The sequence below is a fragment of the Garra rufa genome, chromosome 9 (genome assembly GCF_049309525.1).
Source record: "Garra rufa chromosome 9, GarRuf1.0, whole genome shotgun sequence".
Classification (NCBI taxonomy): Eukaryota; Metazoa; Chordata; class Actinopteri; order Cypriniformes; family Cyprinidae; genus Garra; species Garra rufa.
Genome location: NC_133369.1, coordinates 16,043,214 through 16,066,397, shown reverse-complemented (window position 1 = coordinate 16,066,397; position 23,184 = coordinate 16,043,214). Strand labels below are relative to the sequence as shown.

Genomic DNA, 23,184 nt, shown 5'->3' with positions numbered 1-23,184 from the left:
GATCCCTCTTAGCTTTGTTAAAATAATGAACGTTTTGTCTAACGTGCGTCTAAACTTTTGAGCTCAACTGTACGTTACATCTTACCTCACATTACAAAACAAAAGCGTCACGTCGAAATTCCCCCTCTCTGAGACGACCAGCCATGCTGTGGAGATTTTGCATACGCTTTACTGTTCAAACGTTTTGGTCGTTTAACATTTGAACATAAAAGAGCTGTCAAATATTTAATATTTAGCTACATACATCTTACCTCACATTACAAAACAGAAGCGTTGCGTCGAAATTCCCGCTCCCTGAGACGACCCGCCATGCTGTGATTTTGCATACGCTCTACTATTCAAAGTTTGACTTAGGTAATAAACATACATTTATTAATTTATTTAATATGTTTTGAAATTTAATTTATTCCTTTGATGGCAATGCTGAATTTTCAGCAGCCATTTTTCCATTCTTCAGTTTAAAAGAACAGCATTTATTTAAAATAGAAATCTTTTGTAACATTATAAATATCCTTACTTTCACTTTTGATCAATCAAATGCATCCTTGCTCAATAGAAGCATTACTTAACTAAAAAAAAGTAATGGGAATACACATACAGCCAAAATATAAACCAAGCATCTGCCATATAGATTAATGTAAATGTGGAAATTAACTAAGTACAACAAATGCTGAAAAAGTATATGGTAATATCCATTGTTAGTTATCTAATAAAAAACAGTATTGTAAAATAATTAGTGAGGTAAAAAAAAATTATAATGTCTGTACACCTTCATTTTAATCTCAAATAAATACATCAAAGCAACTTCAAGTAATCCCCATTACAGAGCATCACCTTAAGTCAGAATTTATGATTATTATGTTCTGTAAACGTACAGTACTCTGTTGTGCTGGTAGACAGTGACTCAAACAAAGCAAGCTGACATTTGATGCATTGCACATGATGGGGAAAAAAGCTAAAACAAAACAAACCAAAAAATAAAATAAAAACCCACAATGCTTTAGATAGATGCATATCTCTTTCCGTTGTTCTTTTTATACATTTTGATAAAAGTGCACTCATTCTGTGCCCACTGAAGAGAGAAGCCCTGCAACTTGGAAGTCTTTCTACCTGGACATCAGCAAACAGACCAGAGGAAGAGCCCTTAGTATACAGACACAGAAATAGATCCCTCTGATCTATCATCAGACATCATTAATATACATCCCTGTTTTATTGCAGTCTCCTGAGTGGAAAAACAGTCATTTCAGGTCGAGTGTACACACACACCATCGTCATCTTTGAATGCAACTTTGGACTGCAGAACTTAGAGGAGTGTGTTTTTGGCTGATTGAACACACTTCCTCCAAGCATGGCACTGCAACGGCACAGGAGTCAGAGCAGTCGTACACTATCTATCACACGCTAACATGACAAATATGGCACTATGTCAGGTACCATCTGTGGGTGGTGCTTATTTATTTTGGTAAATGAGCGTATCCATGCTGTAGTGAGCAATGAGTGCTGTCTAGAGCATATTCAGTGTCTCATAGTTGCAGAACAATGTGGTGGGCCGATGATCTGGGACGGTTATTGCAGCTGAGAAACCCGCAGTGGAGCGGCACTGCTAAAGTCCAGGAAGAACGGACCTTCCTGTTTGGGCAGGAAGGTAGTGGGTATGACATTGTAAATCCCGGCAGGCATGTTCTCCACTTCCATATAACAGAAACCGCATCTGAAGATAAAAAGAGTACATTTGTTTGTATAAGGTAGATTAAAATGTTACACACACTTAAATCTTTGATACGGAAGCCACCACTGAATTTGTAAAAAAAATGTTATTGCAACTATTTTTCTTAGTTTTTTTCTTAGAATTGCTTGATACAAACTTGCAATTCTGATTTATTTTCTCAGAGCTTTAAGATATAAACTCACGATTGCGAGTTATAAAGTCAGAATCTTTGATATAAACTCACAATTGCAAGTTATAAATCTCAAGAAATAGTCAGAATTGCAAGGTTTTTTTTAGAATCACAAATTTTCTCGCAAATGTGAGTTTGTATTACAATTCTGACTTTTTTTCCCTTGCAATTCAGACTTTTTCTCAGAATTGTGCTATATAAATTAGAATTGCGAGTTTTTCAGATTAATTTTTTTCACAAATGTCAGTTTGTATTCAGACTTTTTTCCTCACAATTGCAAGTTTTATCTCGCAATTCTGACTTTTTTTTCTCAGAATTGTGATAGAAACTCACAATTATGAGTTAGAAAGTCAAAATGGCAAGATATAAAAAGAAGTTTGTATCGCAATTCTGATTATTCAGTTGCGAGTTTGTATCTCGCAAGACTTTTTTCTCAGAATTCTGAGATATAAACTCGCAATTGAGAGTTATAAAGTCCAATTTTAAGGGGGAAAAAGTTCTCTGAATTGCGAGTTTATATCTCACAATTCTTTTTTTCTTGCAATTCTGACTTTTTTTCTTAGAATTTTGATAGAAATTTGCAATTACAAGTCAAAATGGTGAGATATACTCACAATTGTGAGAAAAAGTCAGAATTGTCATATAAAAGCGCAATTCTGACTATTTTTCTTGCATTACAAGTTTATATCTTTGAATTCTGACTATCTCGCCATTTTGACTTTATAACTCATAATTGCAAGTTTCTATCACAATTCTGGCTTTTTTTCTTGTGAGTTGTAAAGTCAGAATTTCGATATAAACTCACAACTAAGAGAAATAAAGTCAGAATTATGATTTTTCAGATTTTCTCAATTCAATTCAATTTTCTCACGAATATGAGTTTGTGAGTTTTCAATTCTGACTTTTTTTTTACCATAAAATTGCAAGTTTATATCTCGCAATTCTGACTTTTTTCTTGCAATTCTAACTTTTTTTTCAGAATTATGATATAAACTCAGTTGCAAGAAAAAGTCAGAATTTAAGAAGTTTGTATCGCAATTCTGATTATTATTCTCTGATTATATCTCGCAATTCTGACTTTTTTCTCATGTTTATATGAGATATAAACTAGAGAGTAAACTGTAAAAAAACTGCGAGAAAAAGTGAGAATTGTCAGATAAAAACTCGCAATTCTGACTATTTTTCTTGCATTGCAAGTTTATATCTCTCGCCATTTTGACTATAACTCATAATTGCGAGTTTCTATCACAATTCTGAGAAAAAAGTCAGAATTGCGAGAAAAATAATCAGAATTGCAGAATTACAAACTTCTTAAATTCTGACCTTTTCTTGCAATTGTGAGTTTATATCTTGCCATTTCGACTTTATATCTTGCAATTCTGACTTTTTTCTCAGAATTCTGACTTTTTTCTTAGAATTGTGATAGAAATGTGCAATTACGAGTTCTAAAGTCAAAATGGTGAGATATAAACTCACAATTGCGAGAAAAATTCTGACTTTTTCTTGCATTGCTAGTTTATATCTCGCAATTCTGACTTTCTCGCAATTGTGAGTTTATATCTCGCCATTTTGACTTTAGAACTCATAATTGCGAGTTTCTATAACAATTCTGGGTTTTTCCTTGCAATTCTGACTTTTTCTCAGAATTGTGCTATATAATCTCGCAATTGCGAGTTGTAAAGTCAGAATTCCTATATTAACTCACAATTGCGAGAAATAAAGTCAGAATTGTGAGTTTTTCAGATTTACAAATTTGAGTTTGTACTGCAATTCTGACTTTTTTCCTCGCAACTAACTTTTTTCAGAATTGTGATTGAATCTCACAATTATGAGTTAGAAAGTCAAAATGGCAAGATATGAAACTCACAAAAATGCGAGTTTTATCGCAATTCTAATTATTTTTCTTGCAACTGCGAGTTTATATCTCACAATTCTTAATTTTTTTTTAGAATTGTCAGATATAAACTGATATAAAGTCAATTTTGAGGAGGAAAAAGACTGATATGTTCTCAGAATTCTGATTTAGTAACTCACAATTTTGAGAAAAAAAAGTCAGCATTGTGAGTTTATATCTCACAATTCTGACTTTTTTAGAATTGTGAGATAAAAGTCACAATTAACTTTAAAAAAATTTTATTAAGTTGCAGAAACGGGCTTCCATACTTTAAACTACTGCAGACCATCAACAAAGGTAACAACCATGCTGCTTCTATCAGGATGAGACCATGAAACCATATAAACCATGAAATATATTTTTCTCAAACATATTTTGCAGTCATCTGACTATTGTATAAATGATCAACTTTCTCTGACCTAGATTTCTTTGTGAGAAAAGGTTGTGCGTTTCAAGCATTTGCATGCTTATGCTAAAGTGGAACACGGGCCAGCTGACTGTTAGTTAACTAAAATAAAATATACAAGGTTGTGTTCAGAATAGCATGCTGATGCTACCATATTATTTTTGCTATTTTTGCAGTCTTATATGGGTCTTGGAAAATATATGTGCTACTGTTAAAAGTTGGACTGAGTACTTTTATTGAGCAAGGATTTTTTTTTAAACGTTCTATTAATCAAAAATCCTCAACTTGTCCTCAATTCCTAAAACAAGCTTAACTTGTGGTTCATTTGTCACATTGCAAAATAGAAGGTCAAGTATAACCAGCCACAATTATTTATATTTTCTGGAATAATTAAAAAATAAAACAGAAAATGTTGCAACACAAAACTGATTTAAAAAGGCCAAATAACCATTTTTATTTTACAGGTAACTAGGTTCTAATAACAGAATTAAACCCTGAGATTATGATATTTAGCATACTGCAGATAGAGAATTATATAAGTGTGCAATCATTTACATAATAATTTTAAAAGCATACTGTAGTAGGCTGTATTTGAGTGCAATGTGCAATAAGCAATACACTAGCATCCCATCCCAAACACAGCCAATGCGTCTCATATGGAAGAATGGAAGTTGACGCAGGGTTTTCAAAGAGTATTTCTTTACCGGTAATCCCCGCTCCCTCTCTTTTGAGTGCCTGATGATCCAGAATCCCCTGTAGCGGAAACAGTCACCACCTCAAAGCCCACGCTGTACTGCCTGCAGAGAGAAAGCCAAACTCATTTATATTCACAGGCATCACGCTACATCATACATCCTCACACTCTCCAGCGAAAAGAGAAAGAGAGAAAGACAGAAGGGATCTGAATGTGTGTAGGTGTTTCTTCCGTAATGTAGTACAGGATGGCCCTACCCACGTCATGTCAAGGGAAATCCAACAACCCATGAAATCCCACCCTCTTCTAATGGCCAAAAGATGACTGATATTTAGGTGTCAAAGTCTTTTCTGCTCACCAAGCCTGCATTTATTTGATCCAAAGTACAGCAAAAATGTACCATTTTTAAAAATGTGATTTCATCCTGTGATCAAAGCTACATTTTCAGCATCACTACTCTAGTCTTCAGTGTCACATGATCCTTCAGAAATCATTCTAATATGATGATTTGCTATTCAAGAAAGATTATTATAATGGCTATTATTATCAACATTACAGTTGAGTACATCAACAGTTTAGTACATTTTTTCAGGAGTCTTTGATGAATAGAAAGATCCAAAGATCAGCATTTATCTGAAATAAAAAGCATTTGTAACATTATACACTGTACCATTCAAAAGCTTGGAGTCAGTATAATTTTTGGGGTATTACAGAAAAAATACTTTGATTTAGAACAGATGCTGTAAATTGATCAAAAGTGATAGTAAAAGACATTTATAATGTTACAAAAGATTTCCATTTCAGATAAATGCTGTTCTTCTGAACTTTCTATTTATCAAAGAAACCAGAAAAAATCTACTCAGCTGTTTTCAACATAATAACACTAAAAACTATTTTTAACGCAAATCAGAAAATTAGAAGGATTTTAGAAGGATCGTGTGACTGGAGTAATGATGCTGAAAATTCAGCTTTGAAATCACTGGAAAAATTACATTTTCAAAATAAATTCAAATAGAAAACAGGTATTTTAAATAGTAAATGTGATTGTTTTTGCTGTACTTTGAATCAAATAAATGCAGGCTTGGTGAACAGAAGTGGCCTCTTTAAAAAACATTAAAAGTCTTACTGTTCAAAAACTTTTGACTGGTAGTGTATATGCTTACTACAATTGTTTTAGTACTCCTATTGTAACCGTTGAAATCTGAAGCATTCTGACCTGGAGCCACGGAGTTCGATTAGCAGAGGGCCTGCTTTGTCCATGTTGAACTGGTATATGGGGTTGTTCTTGAAGGTATCTTTGTAGTTTCCACAGCCTCCTGCACTGGCCCCCTTCCACTGGCCATTTATCTACATATAGAGAGAGGTGTTAAACCGTCTGGAAATAGGTTCCAACAAAAACACCCATTAAGAATACTATAAACAGAGGTGTTAACTCACTCTTTTGGTGTGGGTGAAGGGTGTTGGGATTTTGGAGAAATTAAACTTGCATACCGAGTACACCTGAAAATGGCATATTCATGGCAATGGTTAATAGGGTTTAATTTCTATGAAAATAAAATCCATCACACTTGACTGTGTAATACCCTTAGTGTGTAGTTGATGGTGTTTTGTTTCTCATACTGAGAGACCACCAGGGTGAAGGTGTGAGTTCCAGGACTAGTCAGTTTGAACTTGGTTAGGTAGTGAGGACTGTTGATCCTGATGCCATCAATGTAGGGAGGAGGTTCAGCTTCAGAAAAAAAAGGACCGAGCACATACATTAAATTATAAACTATAAAGAATAATGATATATTCAAGTAAATATATTTTATTTCTCAAATGATGTGCTCGCTTACCTGGATAATAGACTTTCTTTCCATTGGTCTTGTAAACTACTAAAGTAATAAACTCCCGGTTTTGAGCGAAGTCATCCTTGAGAGTGAATATGAAAGTAGGAAAATTGTAAGAACTCACTGTAATACAATGATTGTAATGCATTGCACTGTAATCTGTGGCAGTACCTTGTCAGTGATGTGTCTGGTGAGCAGTACCCATACTGCAGCACCCCCTTGAGGACACTGCACCTCCAGCTTGAATTGAGGATTATTAGCCAAACTGTAGACATCCTTCACCGGACCCTGTTTGCCATCCCAGCTACTGCAATAGCATAATTCACATATGTTTTCTAATTATCTATAATAATCAGACCTCATAGACATCTATATAGATGTAATCACAATGAGACGGACCTGTGAATACATGAGGATTCTTTAAACAGTGCAGGATTCCAGCTCAAATAGATGACGTCGTAATACTGGCACAAGTCTTCCCAGATGATCCAAAATACACCTTAAAGAACAACAAACATGTCAATAACAACTTCTTTTACAATATGTGACCCTGGACCACATAACCAGTTAGAAACAATACATTGTTTCCAACAATACATTGTTTCAGCTTTCATTTGATGTATTAATCTCAAAATGGACCCTTATGACTGTTTTTGTGGTCCAGGGTCACATTTATGTCTTCTGTCATTCCTAGTTTAGCACTGACTTACCATTGTCAAACTTTTGTGCAGTTTTGGGGTCAAAATTGAGGTATTTGAGAAGATCTGGTGTCCAGTTCTTTTCGTCACGCTCGCAATATCGCCCTTTCCACCTGAGGTGGCTCCACGGGTTCTTCAGCTGAAGGAAGCGTTTGCCCTGAGAGAACAAGCAGGAGCTCATGATGATGTTGTTGTCATAGTCATGAGTCCTCACTAAGCAAGAGTTTAACACACCTTGTGTTCCCTGATGTCTAGGACAGCGTAGGCATGTGTGGGCACTAAACCCCACTTTTCCCCCTCCTCCTCAGTCATGACCCCTGTTGCGGTGGTGATGAGAACATCTCCTCTGTGAAACCTGCCAGAATAGATTACCAACACACAAGTATTGTAATGTTAACTAAAACAGAAACCATTAAAGGGGTCATGAACTAAGAAATTCCCTTGATCTATTGATATATAAGAGGTCATTGTACTATAAATAATCCTGTAAGTTTCAGAACTCTAAACTTTTTCATTAGTCTAAAAAGTTTATAGTGAAGCCAATCTTCCAAAACGTCAGGTTGTGGAATGTGTCACTTTATGACATAATAGTGTGACTAAACACCACTTCCACAGAAGCAGATCAACGCCTGCTTACATCACTGTCTGTTTAGCCCCGCCCACCGATTCACACATGTAGTGTAAATAACGAGAGAGGCAAACGCAGGTCTATGCAGAAACCAAAGACACTGTGCAGTACCAAATTGTGGGAAAAAAAGTCTTTGCATGGCCTTCCTTCTAATCCTAACATTAGGAAAGAGTGGGTGAACTTGGTCCTTCGTTCACTTTATTTTACTGAGGTTTGGTTTACAAACAAGGCACAATTCGACGTAAGATTTTCAAAAAGACTGAAACTAAAAGATGATGTGCCAAAAATATTGGAACTGACATGTTGCAACACACAAGTCTTAGTATATGTTCTCATTATGTGCACTGCAAAAATTGCTTTTCTTACTTAGATTTTTTTTGGCTTTTTTCCAGTCAAAATATCTAAATTCTTAAATCAAGAAGGATATTCTTGAAAGTAACAATTATTGTCTAGTTTTCAGAAAAAACAAGTCAAATTAAATTAAATTTAGCTTGAAACAAGACAATGGGGTAAGAAAAATGATCTTGTTTTCTGTTTAAAATAAGATATTTTTGCTTACCCGATTGGCAGATTATTTAGCTTGTTTTAAGCAAAAACGCACTTAATTTTTACTTGTTTTTTCTGAAAACATAATAATTGTTACTCGTCTGGAAAATCCTTCTTGATTTAAGAATTTTTAGATATTTTGGCTGGAAACAAGACAAAAATATTAATTTTTAAATAAATAAATTTAAATGAAATACAAAAAAAGTAATAAAAATTACAAAGCAGAATTAAAACGAAACTAACAATATAACAATGGAAAAAAATACAAATATTACTAAATACTATAATGTTATATGAATAATATATAAATAAAACTCTGAATTTATTTATGCCCAGAATCAAGATAGGCAAGTGCAATAAGACCAGTAAAGTATTGAAGTAGCTACATACTAAAGCAAAAGAAATCGATACACACCAGTGGACTGTGTCTGTACTGTGAATGTTTGCTTACCTCTGGTATAGCATGCGGAAAGTGTCATCTTTGTTAAAGGACTGATTGTCTGAGTGCATAGCGATACGCTCTGGGATCCAGCCAGTGAGAGCGTGCAAGTCAATATTCTACAAAGATAAAACATGAAAGTGTCACCAAACACTATCACTGACAATAATGCAGAATATAATCCCAAATGGTTGTGTTGCCTAAATTCACTTGTAGCATTTAAATCCCGTTTTAAATCCAATGCATTCAATTCAGTTAAAATCAGTGTTGTTAATGTGATAAATTAATTCATTTGTAATTTAATTTCACAATATTGTATATTATAGTAAAAATTATTAAATTTATATTTCTGATCAGCAAGGTTGCATTAAATTGTTCAAAAGTAACAGTAACGACTTTCACATTGTAACAAAAGATTTATTTCAAATAAACTCTGTTCTCTTGAACTTTCTATTGATCAAAGAATCGTTAATTTTATGGGTTGTTCAGTCACCCTCAGCATAACATAAAAATCAGCCAGAATTGTAATACATGTGCATCCCTTCATATTTATTTTGTACAACTGACATTAAAGACGATTGACATTTCTGTACAATTAATATTAAATATGATAGTTCACCCAAAAATGAAAATTCTGTCATTAATTACACACCCTCAAGTCATTCCAATCATGTGTTCATCTTCTACAAATTAAGGGAAACGTAATAAGGACATTGTTAAAATAGTCCATGTGCATCAGTGGTTGAACTGTAATTTTTTGAAGCTACAAGAATGCTTTTTGTGCAAAGAATGCGCCATAGTACTAGTAGTAACAAGCTGTCCTGTGAGAAAACAAATCACTGCATAAAGTCATTATTTTTGTTTTCTTTGCACACAAAAAGTATTCTCGTAGCTTAGAAAGTGGTTGAACCACTGATGTCAGATGGATTATTTTAATAATGTCCTTACTACCTTTCTGTGCTCTGTCTAATCAGGGTCAGAAAGCTCTCGGGTTTCATCAAAAATATCTTAATTTGTGTTCCAAAGATGAATGGGTTTGGAACAACATAAGAATGAGTAATTAATGACAGAATTTCATTTTGGGGTGAACTATCTCTTTAAACTTGGTGAACAAAAATGTTGTTTAGAGCAGCATTTGAGTCTGAAGTGCCACTCACAGAGTTGGAGCCTGGGAAATCGTATCCTCCCATGACCTTCATGTAGGCCTTCTCGATGAGCGACACCCAGAGTTCATTGCGATTACTGGAGTAAGAGCAAAGCAGCTCGCCATTGCGATCCACCGGGAGGAAGTCGTCAATAATCACCTGACAGAGAGAAACACACCTGAACTATAACAAAACAATCCTGAACCTGTTCATCTTCAAACAATGAAGACGACAATAGAAAAACCGTGGTTTATTTGAGGAGGTGGGGCTTGGAGAGGTTGCGTACCTTTCTAGGGACGCCGTTAATGTGCAGTTTGACCATGTACTTCCCACAAGGGTTATACTCTGGCTCTCCTTTCCTGTTCTGTGGGTAGATGATGCTACAAACAAACATTCAAATAAACATTTATCATTGTGGGAACTCCAATTCACTTCTATAATTCTTATATAATTATTATTCATTTCAATTATAGTAAAGTGAAGATGCTTGTTCAGGAATGTTTTACATTCCAGCCTGAGGACACCTGACACTCTAAAGCTTGATTCAGTCCATGAAGCATGCAAAAAGCAGCCAGCTTCATAATCCAAGGGTTAGACATGAGTCAAACTATTAGCGTAAACAGTGAGGCCTAAGCACCTAAGTACCTTGTGATTAACTTTTTGTTGTAGCGCCGCTCATATGCTGCGCTGATGGCCAATGAGGCAACGAAGGAACAGTCTGACACAACCGTCTGTAAACATGAACAAACAAAAGAACATTACATCAGCGATGAACAAACAACAGAGCTTTCTAAATGGCAAAATTGCTTTAAACAATAGTCATCAAATTATATCAACATTTATGTAAATAAATATCAAATTTAGCATAAAAATGCATAAAGTGTGACCTGCTTGATGCTGAAGCTGGACACGGTGTAGATCATGGTGGGGTTATTGCAGATGTCATCCGGTCGAACCCAGCGTGAGAATATGGCTTTCTGCTTCGGTGACAGAGCCAGTTTACCACATTTGTCCCTATGTAAAAAATAAAAATAAAAATAAAAATAAAAAATAGTCATTTGACACAAATGCTACATTTCAGTGTTAGGACTACTGCTTTTAAACACACTACTGATCAAAAGTTTGGCATAGGTACGATTTTCTTTATTATTGTTTTTGAAAGAAGTCTCATATGCTCACCAAGGCTGCATTTATTTGATTAGAAATACAGTAAAAACAGTAATATTGTAAAATATTATTACAAGTTAAAATACTGGATTCTATTTCAACATATATTAAAACGTAATTTATTCATGTGATGCAAAGCTGAATTTTCAACAGCAGTTACATGATCCTTCAGAAATCATTCTAATGTGCGGATTTGGTGCTCATAAAACTGTTTATTATTATCTATGTTGAAAGTGTGTGTGCTGCTCATTATTTTTGTGGAAAATGTGATTCTTTGATTAATAGAAGGTTTTAAAAAATGCATTTATTTAAAATAGAAATCTTTTTCTAAACACATTAAAGTGACAATAGGGGCAGCAAATTAATGTGTCTTTGCTGAATAGAAGTAATCATTTCTTTAAAACAATAATACTCTAACCCCAAACTTTGGAAAGGTAGTGTGAGTTAAAGTAAAATACAGCTGTTGCAGGGTACAAAAATTCTAGTGAAATGTCAGAGAAACAGCTGCACTTGTATGAAGTACACAATCACATCAAATACTCACGAGAATGGAACAGGAAAAGCAAAACGTTCCCTCAGGTCAACACTCATGAATGGAACATATTCTATTCCATTTATCTTGGAGGTCTTTCTACAAAAGACAACAAAAAAATAAAAAAATAAAATAAGTAAGAATATAATTTCATAAGATTATATTTAGAGCAAAAAAAAATTTTCTTTATGCATTATGAAGAAATATTTCTGGAAAATACAAATAAAAAATCCACAAAACCCATAACAAAATTATATAATATTTTGTTATAATTAAAATTAAAAATGTATTATTTTGAATGCCACATTATACAACATTATAAATGTACTGTACAAAAAGTAAAAGATATTCATTTTTAACTTTACATAAGAGATTTACAAAAATTTACAAAACCCATATTAAAATTATAGAATATTTTGTCTTAATAAAATTACAATTAAAAATGTAAAAATAATTATTTTAAATGCCACAAGTCAATTTAGGCATCACAACATTATACATTTACAGCACAAAAAAAACAGCTATTAATTTTGAGCTTTACAAAAGAGATTTATACAAATTAACAAACCCATATTAAAATGATATAATATTAATAAAATGTAAAATTAATTATATTAAATGCCATAAATAAAATTAGTCATCACACCATTATAAATGTACAGCACAAAAAAAAAAAAAAAAAATATATATATATATTAATTTTAAGATTTACAAAACAGATTTACAAAAATGTACAAAACCCATATTAAAATTATATAATATTGTTAAACATTATACATTAAAAAAAGAATTATTTTAAATGCCACAAGCCAATTTAGGCATCACAAGAATATAAATGTACAACATGAAGAAAACTGATATTTATTTTGAGATTTAAAAAAAAGAAGAAGATACATTTAACATTAGAATAAAATGATCACTTTTGTAAGATTAATTGTAATGATTGTTAGATGCCAGGTTAAGGTGATCAAAATGTAAACAGGGGAACTGAGAATGCACAATTAGATATCAGACATCATCCTTGCTTTGCGCTTACCTGAGCACCTCGATCTCCTCCGCTGTATAGCGTTGTCCCTGTGGCTCACTGGACTGCACTGCTCGGACCGGCTGCGTTTTGTCCTGGAGGGAGAAGTCTGGCCCTAGCGGAAAGAACTGCCTCACCTGAGCAGGGCCTCTGGATGCTGAGGAGACAGACTTGTCCTGGTTTGCTTGTTTACTAAGAGAGTCTTTCAGTCCCTCTGCCCTGAAAAAGGAAAATGAGAGGAAAAGATTATGCATTATGGGTAAAATGTGCATTGTACTGATTGTGCAATATTCAATTTTCAAAAGTGTTGGTAATGGTAATCATCAATATGCCACAACTGCTGTTGATACTGCTGTTGATTATGTGGTATTTCATTTCTAATACACTGGAGTAGTAGTATCTTAGTATTAGAGTAAACAGTGAAGCACCTGTCCAGAGCCTGCCGAGCAAGCTGCTTCAGTTTCCCCTGTAGTGCTTGATCTGACGTCTCATTGGACTGTGTGGGAGAGAGAAAGAGTTCAAAGATTACAGGGCTTGGCTTAGTTTCTGGTTACAGAGAAGCCCATATAACCGGCAGTAAGAGATATGAAACCAGAACAACCAACTTAACACCACCACCTGTTCCAAAGACTGACAATTTATTACTTCAGAACTGCTGCAAGCGGCCACATATATAGTTAGTTATATCGTTCTTTATATACACTACTGTTTATAAATTTGGTGTTAGTATGACTTTTGTATGTTTTTGAAAGCTGCATTTTTACCATCATTACTCCATTCTAATATTCTGATTTGCTGTTTAAAAACATTTATTATTATTATTATTATTATTATGTTACAAACAGCAGAGTAGAATTCTGTCATGTTTCTTTGATGAATAGAAAGTCTAGAAGAACAGCGTTTGAAATAGACATCTTTTGTAACATAAATGTCTTTGTAATCACTTTTAATCAATTTAAAACTTCCTTTCTAAATAAAGGTATTTATCCCCCCCCCCAAAAAAAGAAAATAATACTTATATATTTATTGATAATGATAATAACAACAACATTATTATTAATAATAATAATAATAAATAATACCAAATCAATAATAATAATAATAATACCAAATCAGCATATTAGAATGATTTCTGAAGGATCATGTGACACTAAAGAGTGGAGTAATAAAGATGAAAATGTAGCTTTGATCACAGGAATAAATTACTTTTTAAAATATAATCAAATAGAAAACATTATTTTAAAAAAACTGCTTTGCTGTATTTTGGATCAAATAAATGCAGGCTTAGTGAGAAGAGAAAACTTCTTTATAAACATTAAAAATCTTACTGTCCAAAAACCTTTGACTAGTAGTGTACTTGAAACTGAAATTTTTGTAACAGTGCAAACGTTTATTAATTTAACGTGTCCTTGCTAAATAAAACAAAAGAAAATAAACAAATCTTTTTGATTTTATTGTCCTTTTTTGAGAATTTTGAACAAAAGTGTATCATTTCCCCTTACATAAGGACTCACCGCTTGAATACACAACTCCACAGCCTGTGTATAGAGCTCAATAGCCTCATCTGCATTCTCCTTCTCATCCTCTTCAAAAGCCTGTGTCACCAGGAAGTACGCCCTCTCCAGATCCAGTTGATGCTTACTCTTCAGAGGGTCAGTGCTCTGTGCTTGAACTAATCACAGGGATTCAGTCAATGAAATGAACGGCTCTAACACAGACCTTTTAAAGCATTAGTTCACACAAAAATCATGCCTTCATTTACTCAACCTGAAAAAAAATCATTTCCAATGAATGGAGACTTTCAAAGCTTGCAAGCTTTGAAAAGTATGCAAAAGCACAATAAAAGTTGTCCATAATACTTGTGTACTATATTCTAAATCTTCTTAAGTCATAAGGTGCCTTAATGTGCAGAAAATAAATATATTTATGTTCTTATTCACTGAAAATCTTGACATCTGCCTTAGTTACACTACCAGTCAAAAGTTTTTGGACAGTAAGATTTTAATGTTTTTTTTAAAGTCTCTTCTGCTCACCAGGCCTGCATTTATTTGATCCAAAATACAGCAAAAGCGTATTTTGAAGTTTTTTTACTATTTAAAACAAGTGATTACTATTTTAATATGTTTTAAAATGTAATTTAATACTGTGATCAAAGCAAAATTTTCAGCATCATTACTCCAGTGTAAGTTTTATTATTATTATTATTATTATTATTATTATTACTACTACTATTATTATCAATATTTCATTTGGGTATATTTATCAATTATCAATTGGGTAATTTTATTCAGGATTCTTTGATTAATAGACAGATCTACAGATTAACATTTATCTGAAATAAAAAACATTATACACTATACCATTTGGTCAGTGTATTTAGGGGGGAGTATAGAAATTAACACTTTTATTTAGCAAGGACGCTTGACCAAAAATCAAAAGTAACGATAAACACATTTATTATGTTACAAAAGATTTCTATTTCTGATAAATGCTGTTCTTCTGAACTTTCTATTCATCAAAGAAACCTAGAAAAATCTACTCAGCTGTTTTCAACATAATAATAATAATAAATATTTTTTTAGCATGAAATCAAAATATGAGAATAATTTCTGAAGGATCAAGTGACTGGAGTAATGATGCCAAATATTCAGCTTTGAAATCACAGAAATAAATTACATTTAAAAATATATTCAAAAAGAAAACAGTTATTTTAAATAGTACAAATATTTCAAAATGTTACTGTTTTTGCTGTACTCTGGATCAAATAAATGCAGGCTTGGTGAGCCCTGAGCAGAAGAGACTTCTTTAAAAAATATTCAAAATCTTACTGTCCAAAAACTTTTGACTGGTAGTGTATGTCCAATTTTTTTTATAAAAAGTGTTGCCTGTTTTTAGACATTTTCATTAAGAGAAACAGGGTATGTTGATATATTAAATTAAATTTAATTAATTTATGATCCAAAATTCTCATTTAGTAAGGTCTACAAAGAAAAAGTAGTCATTGAAGGGGAAAATAAATTTGATTTTAGCAGCGGTTAATAGCTCACTGAAATGAAGATTGTAAGTGAATAAAAATTATATTCTAGTCTGTTCCTCACACAAAGCTACATTTTAGAATATTTCAGAATATAAAGTACTATCTATTTTGAAGCTTGAGAGCTTCAGTATCCAATCTTTTTTTGTGTTCCAAGGGAGAAATTCATACAATTTTGCGATGTCCTAAAGATGAGTAATTAATGAGAGAACATTATTGTAAACTACTCAACTGTAATGCTGTTCTCAAATTACATAACACAAGAGAACGAGGAAGAGAATTAAATTAACTGTGAACTAGAAAATCTGACAGCATTTGTTGGTGATTCCCAAATGCTGTGTTACTCACACCACTTTCAAATGAGGTATGACCTATGTAAGCTTTCTAAAGGTTGGGCCGCGGAAAATATGAGCAAAATTTCCTCCATCTACGACAACGAGGAGGTTTCACTTTCGCTGACCACAAAGAGCGGCAGAAAAAATTCTGCCCTAAAGAAAACTTCATAAATCATAATAGATATGTTCATGTAAACTAACCGGCATTGAGTAGGGTCTGTACTCTGTCCAGATACTCGTTCACCTTGTCTTGAATGTTCTCTAGTTTGGATCCAGCCATGCCAGCATAGATGAGAGCCTGGGCAGCCTCCTGTTCAGAACCCAAAAGAAAATATGTGATTTGATATGAATTCAACTCAAATATACATTAATTTGAATGTGAAAGTTGTTTATTGCCATAACATGGAACAAGCTGATAATTCCATTGAAGGATAAAACCTTTCAAGGCAATTTAAGGTAAATAAGCTCTAAATGTCAAACAGGAGAATCTTACCTTATAGAAGAAAACAGCTTCATTGTATTTCCCCTTCTGGTCATGAAGTACAGCTGATTTGGCAAATTTAATAGCATCGAGTTCAAGAGCCGCAAAATCCATGATTGACGTTTACTGCCTGATAACCGAGTTCAGTTTAACGGGTGTATGGCAAATCATTTTAACCTGTTCTTCATCACAGACAGCAGCTCCTCCGAGGATTTGCGTTTCTTTCTTGAGTTGTTCTCGTTACGTGAACTTCCCGTCCGCGAACTCCGAAATAAAATGAGGCAAGACTGAAAAATACTGATTTCAATGAGGTTTTAAACTTAGTTACTCTAAATAAGGCGAGAACCCACAACGATTTAACTTGCTATGATGACATCAAAACAAATCCTCAAGCCCGCAGTACTTCCGGATGCGGTGGGCGTGTCCTGATGTTGTCACGACGCGTCATTGCTTGCAGAGCTGATGCCATCCGAGTCATTTCCGCGAATCGGTTCCTTCAAATATCATTTCAAAGAACCGGTTCAAAAACAACTTAGTGGTTCCTATTTCATTCATTACGTGGTGCCCGACACCCTTACTTCTAATATTACAAGTTTTGTTTGTTTGTTGTAGCACATTTAAAAACAACCATAGGTTGACCAAAGTGCTGTCCAAACCAATAATGACTGATTGCAGAACAGCAGAACCATACGTCACAGCAGTCACACGGCAGCAGCGCCACGGCAGCAGGCTCAGACGGTAGTGGGCGGAGTCTCCTGCTGCAGCCCAATCAGGTCCCACAAAATATCCGTCCTAAATAGTATTCGAAAATAGAATTGGTATGTCCTAAAAAGTATTCCAAAGATTTCCGGACGGTCTACTACAATTTACCTTTAGAATTCGAAGTACGGATTAATGCGCACTCTAACGGCTATTATATTGCCCACAACACATTGCGTGTTGAACGAGGATTTGATTAGAACTACAAATACGCATAAAAAGTGTAAAAAACTACAAACATGGCGTATATGCGCGACCAACGGATGGGTAGAAAAATGGGGTTTAAGTTATAAATAATCAGTGTGTAACCTTATAAAAAAATATTTATTTAATGTTATTCGCGTTATATTTCATGTGCAGCAACATAATGAACTTTTATAATGGCAGAAACAAATGATGAGAGTCTGCTGGCCAAAGAGCCCTTCATGTTTCACTTTGAATTTAAGGATGATATGGACATTTCCTTAATGAGTGTGTGAACAAATCATGCCTCTGGATTAATTGCATGTTTAAAGAGTTTTGATTTATTTTAGGTTTAAACTAATTTAGTTAGGCGAGTAATGTGTGGTTATTATTGTTGTTAAATGTGTGCCTTCTGTGCTATATGTTTTGTTTGATTTTGTAATATTTTTTGGAAAATCCAGTTTATGATGGGTATAGTGTATAGTACATGGTATTATGTACAATGAAAAATTGGTTAATACTGAAATGATTATGTAAAAAATATAGTTTAACTAAATAAAAACATTCTATTGCTCAAGTTTTGTTTTGTTTTTTGTTTGAGCTTTGTACTCAGTTTATACTGTTTAAAAATATATTGAAAAATATAAGTTGATCATTATTTTCACCCACTTTCGATCTCAGATGGAGACTCCGCCCACTACCGTCTGAGCCTGCTGCCGTGGCGCTGCTGCCGTGTGACTGCTGTGACGTATGGTTCTGCTGTTCTGCAATCGGCCCTATCTCGTCCAAGGGTTAAGACAAAAAAAATCAGAAGATCTACTAACATCTACTAAATTCAATAATACTAAGCCACATAATATGTTTAAGGAAATAAAAATGACCTGAATTTACACACTCTTATGTCATCCAAGGTGTTCATGTCTTTCTTTCTTTAGTCGAAAAGAAATTAAGGTTTTTGAGAAAAAACAGTCCAGATTTTTTCTCCATATAGTAGACTTCCATGGTGGCTAACTGGTTGAAGGTCCAAATTGCAGTTTTAATGTAGCCTTAAAGGAACACTCCACTTTTTTTGGAAATATGAGTTTCAATATTTGTCCTATTTAAAACTTGACTCTTCAGTAGTTATATCGTGTACTAAGACCAGCGGTAAAAGTAAAGCTGCGATTTTCTAGGCCGATAACATTAGGAACTACACTCCCATTCCGGCGTAATAGTAAAGGAAGTTTGCTGCCGTAATATGGCCGAAGCAGGCGCAGTAATATCACGCAGTGCTTGAAATTAGTTCCCAGCTAGGTTAGCATTTGCACATGTGCTGTGTGATATTACTGCGCCTGCTTCAGCCATGTTACGGCAAACTTCCTTGACTATTACGCTGGAATGGGAGTGTAGTTCCTAATCTTATCGGCCTAGAAATTCGCAGCTTTACATTTTCTGCCGGTCTTAGTACACAATATAACTACAGAAGAGTCAAGTTTTAAATAGGAAAAATATTGAAACTCGTTGGTCATTTTTGAACGCGATGCTATTGGTCTAATAGGATTCAATGATCTATGCTAAGCTATGCTAAAAGTGATATCGCCAGAACAGGAGAACGGTTGAGTGGATTTCAAAACGGTAAAACTCAACTTATTAACTCGGGGGGAGATGGAGAATGAGCCTATTTCCAAAAAAAGTGTAGTGTTCCTTTAAAGGCTGATCCCAGCCGAGGAATAAGGGTCTTATCTAGCAAAATGTATATGTCATTCCTGTTATACAGTGACTTTTCTGTCTCTATGATTGACTTACTCATATTTTCTCTAAAATGAGTCACATATTTATAAGAAATGGCTCAAATTATATATTTAGGTCTTATTAATCACTTATAGAGATAATAGACATTGTATTTTACACAGCTTTTATTGATATAGGCATTCAATTTTATCATGTCCTTAGGGCAGAGTAATCAACTTACATAAGAAATATAATACCACGAAATTATAAAAACCTAATATTTTTAAATAATGTTATAGACTAGGCTAAACCGCATCTAATCATACATATAAATAATGTGAAACTGTAGTTATTTTTTCTTTTAGTTCATTTACCATGTCCCTAAAGTCACCTTCCACCCTTTTAGTATAGTTTCTCTCCTTCCAAAATAGACTGCAATTCCATCAAGGCCATATATAATGTGTTTACAAACAATTCTTTGAATTGCCTTTACACAGACTTTACATTCCTGAATACATGCATACAAAGTTCTTAATGCATTTATATGGTTAGATTTAAGTGGGAGATACTGAACATCACCAGCATTTAAATGGACAGACTGAACCCAGATGCAATATATCAATATATTAAAGGAGCAGTGGAAGAGGTATTTTGACCAATAAGGGCAATAAGGTACTCATCTGCATTTTGGTTCCCAGGCAATAAATCCACTGATCCAGAAATATGAAGTGGAGTATAAACTGCTCTGTCTGCTGCACCTGCTGTGTCAAGTGTTTTAAATTTGCAAGTTTGTAGCAACAGGTTGTCCAGGAAAAGTAGTAAATAAAACAGATTTATGGTCAGAAAAACCAGTGTTGCAAATTTTGATATCTGAAATAGAAAGACCAAGAGTGAAAACCTAATCCAAAGTATGTCTCTGAATATGTATTGGACCTTTTACCCACTGAGTAAAATGTTGTGAGTCAGTAAGGTTATAAAAGTCCCTAAAAGTGTCTTACTGGTGCAACAAAAATGAATGTTAAAATCACCCCATGCAGTAGTAGGATTTTTATCAAACTTTGTTAGCCTACTACACTACCCAAAAAGCCTGCAAACTCATTTAGAAACATAATATTTGATTGTGGAGGTCTATAGATGATTACAAACAGTACATGAGCGACAGCCACTTCATTCTGAAACATTTGTGACTCAAAGCTGCCATATTTAACTCATGTGACAGAGTGATGTATGAGTTTGGGACTACATTTCCCATAAGTCTGTGCATACTTTAAATAGACATAGTAGAGCAGTATGATCTTGCCTCTTTCATTCTTTGATGTTGCAAACAAACATGCCCAAATATCAGGTAAATGTTTTTTTGTTTTTTGTTTTTGTTTTTGATTAATTCATTTCAGTGAGGAGAGATATTTCTGTTTAAGCAAACAGATTGATGCCAAGTTGTTTTAGACCGTGCATGGTTAAAATAATCTTGTCATGATCTGGGCTGTGGGGCCTCCCTCAGCCACTTGGGGTCGCTGTTTTCCCTTCCCTACACTGCACTTCCTGATGGCATTCACCTGTCTTTGTCATTAACACTGATTCACTCACAGCTGTTCACTATCTGGACTCTGTATAAGAACACTCAGGCTGTATCCGAAATCGCCCCCTATACCCTATTTGGGCACTATTTGAGGGGACAGCCATTTTAAGTGGTATTCGAAACCATAGTGGACGTTCCCGAGTACACTCATTCAATCCCACAATGCACCGGAAAAACGAGTGTACAACCGATGTACCCTCAACAGCTAGAGATAACCCATAATGCACTGTGAGAGTCGCGCGCCGACTGAATTCCCGCGTCTCGCCAGACGATGGCGCCAGCAGCTGAATCATCATCCATCTGTTCATTTTACAACGCGCTTGTCCACTGCGTAATACAGCGTACAACACAGGTACAAATTCGTTGTAAATTGATTATTAAATTGTTTGACCAGGGTTTATACGTAAACTCCTTGACATAGTTCAAGATAAATCCTTTAATCTTACTACTCGAACCTTATGTTTTAAATTATTGTTAAAGCAATACTTTGCAAAAGCGGCAGTCCTTCCGGTGCAATTAGTGTCCGAGTTCACTCGCTGGTTTTCATTCACTCCTTCAAGTGAACTGTACGAGTGGACTAATGTAGGGAGTAGTGAATAGGGTATAGGGGGCGATTTCGGATACAGCCTCACTCTTCATTCCGTTTTCAGGTCTGCATTGTCTTGTGTCTTTGATGTACTTTTGTGTTCATGATATCCCTGGCCTTTGATCTTGTTCTCAGTTTTGTTATTTTGTGTTCTAGTTATTAGTTTTGTGCCGTGTTGGCCTTTTGTCTTGGTTTGTTTATTTGTTTAATTAAAAACCCTTTTCACCTGCATTTGGACCCATCTCTCATCTCCTTCAACGTGACAAATCTGTGTTGTGAAGTCATCTTCATTTAATTAAACGTGGACATGAATTATTTTCATTTAAATTTTATTAGGATCTCCCTAGACAGAGACAGAGCACAGTCATTTTGAACCGAAATTTAATTCATAGGCTACTTTCAATAAACAAAACTAAAAACATGTTTGACAGAAAATAGTTGTTGGTTCAATGAGTTTCTGACCACTTTACTCCGATTTGAACAAAACGTTCAGTCCAATTCATTTTGTAAATCCACTGAAAAGATCAGACTCGAACGATTCATTTACGAATTGGACATCGCCATGATTCGTGTAGCAGAGTGTGGGAAAACCCACCACTTCCACCAGCAGAAATGAATAAAATGCGTTGGAATTATTTGTGAAATTCATAAAACTTCCCCTATGTCTGGAAAATTACGCTCATGTTGCAGCTGTTTAAAAACATCTGTACACAAGCATGCATGAGTTAACCATTTAGTTTAATTATGCCCTATAAAACTGGATGTGTAAAATGTGTGTACAGTCTTTATTTCTCAACATCAAACGAAACAAAATTTGGATGAAAATGTTTTTGAACATACCACAATAACAACTAGCATGATTCCATAAAAAACACATCTAGCCTATCTATCTATTTATTTTGTTAAATACGGCCAACAGAAAGCTTAAAGTCAGTGAAAGTGTTTAAGAAGCATTAGAAGCTGGCAATGATGGGTGATTTAGACCCTGCTTATACCTGGTTTCACTGTGTTGAACTATTCCACCTGTGGACACAAATCTACACACACACACACACACACACACACACACACACACACACACACACACACACACACACACACACACACACACACACACACACACACACACACATCCATAAACAAACACATCTCATGCTGTGTAATTTTAACCTTAAGCTTTTGATATGAAGGAGCTGTTGACCATAAAATGTTGTTTTATAGTAATGGACTTGTAAACTATGGCCTCTAGGGTTACAAGATATGTTAAATAATCTGTCTGGACTTTGTTATCCGGTTGTTGATACTCAATGTGGCTTTCATGATTTTATGAGAAATAAACAAGGAAAACATTATTTGACTTTAGTGTTTATGGTAAAGAAGAACTGAATAAAATCAAAAATTCAACTCGAACACATACTGTTAAAGATTATCTCTTGATTTTTAAATACTGAATGAGTCAAACTGCTGCAAGCCACGGCATATACACACATCCACAACAGATGGACTCACTTAGTCTTTAATCTCCTGTAGTCTCTTAAAGATAAGACATTAGATGACTATTACAGCTGGACATTAAAGTCTATAGTCTATTAAATGCAGACTGTAAAAAGTGAC

General features: G+C 34.4%; 1 protein-coding gene across 1 annotated transcript; it reads right to left on the bottom strand.

The window, feature by feature from the left end:
• Nucleotides 1-366: 366 nt before the first annotated feature.
• Nucleotides 367-17,183, bottom strand: capn7 (calpain 7). The gene is made up of 21 exons (XM_073847057.1): nt 16,766-17,183; nt 16,474-16,582; nt 14,418-14,575; nt 13,332-13,399; nt 12,916-13,122; nt 11,892-11,978; nt 11,068-11,194; nt 10,826-10,911; nt 10,467-10,560; nt 10,193-10,339; nt 9,048-9,154; nt 7,657-7,777; nt 7,435-7,579; nt 7,124-7,223; nt 6,896-7,031; nt 6,731-6,806; nt 6,479-6,624; nt 6,333-6,395; nt 6,112-6,242; nt 4,906-4,998; nt 367-1,714 (listed from the first exon to the last, which is right to left on the bottom strand). Exons 1-21 carry the CDS (start codon nt 16,865-16,867, stop codon nt 1,570-1,572), a joined length of 2,448 nt encoding a protein of 815 aa, XP_073703158.1. The 5' UTR covers nt 16,868-17,183; the 3' UTR covers nt 367-1,569.
• Nucleotides 17,184-23,184: the final 6,001 nt, after the last annotated feature.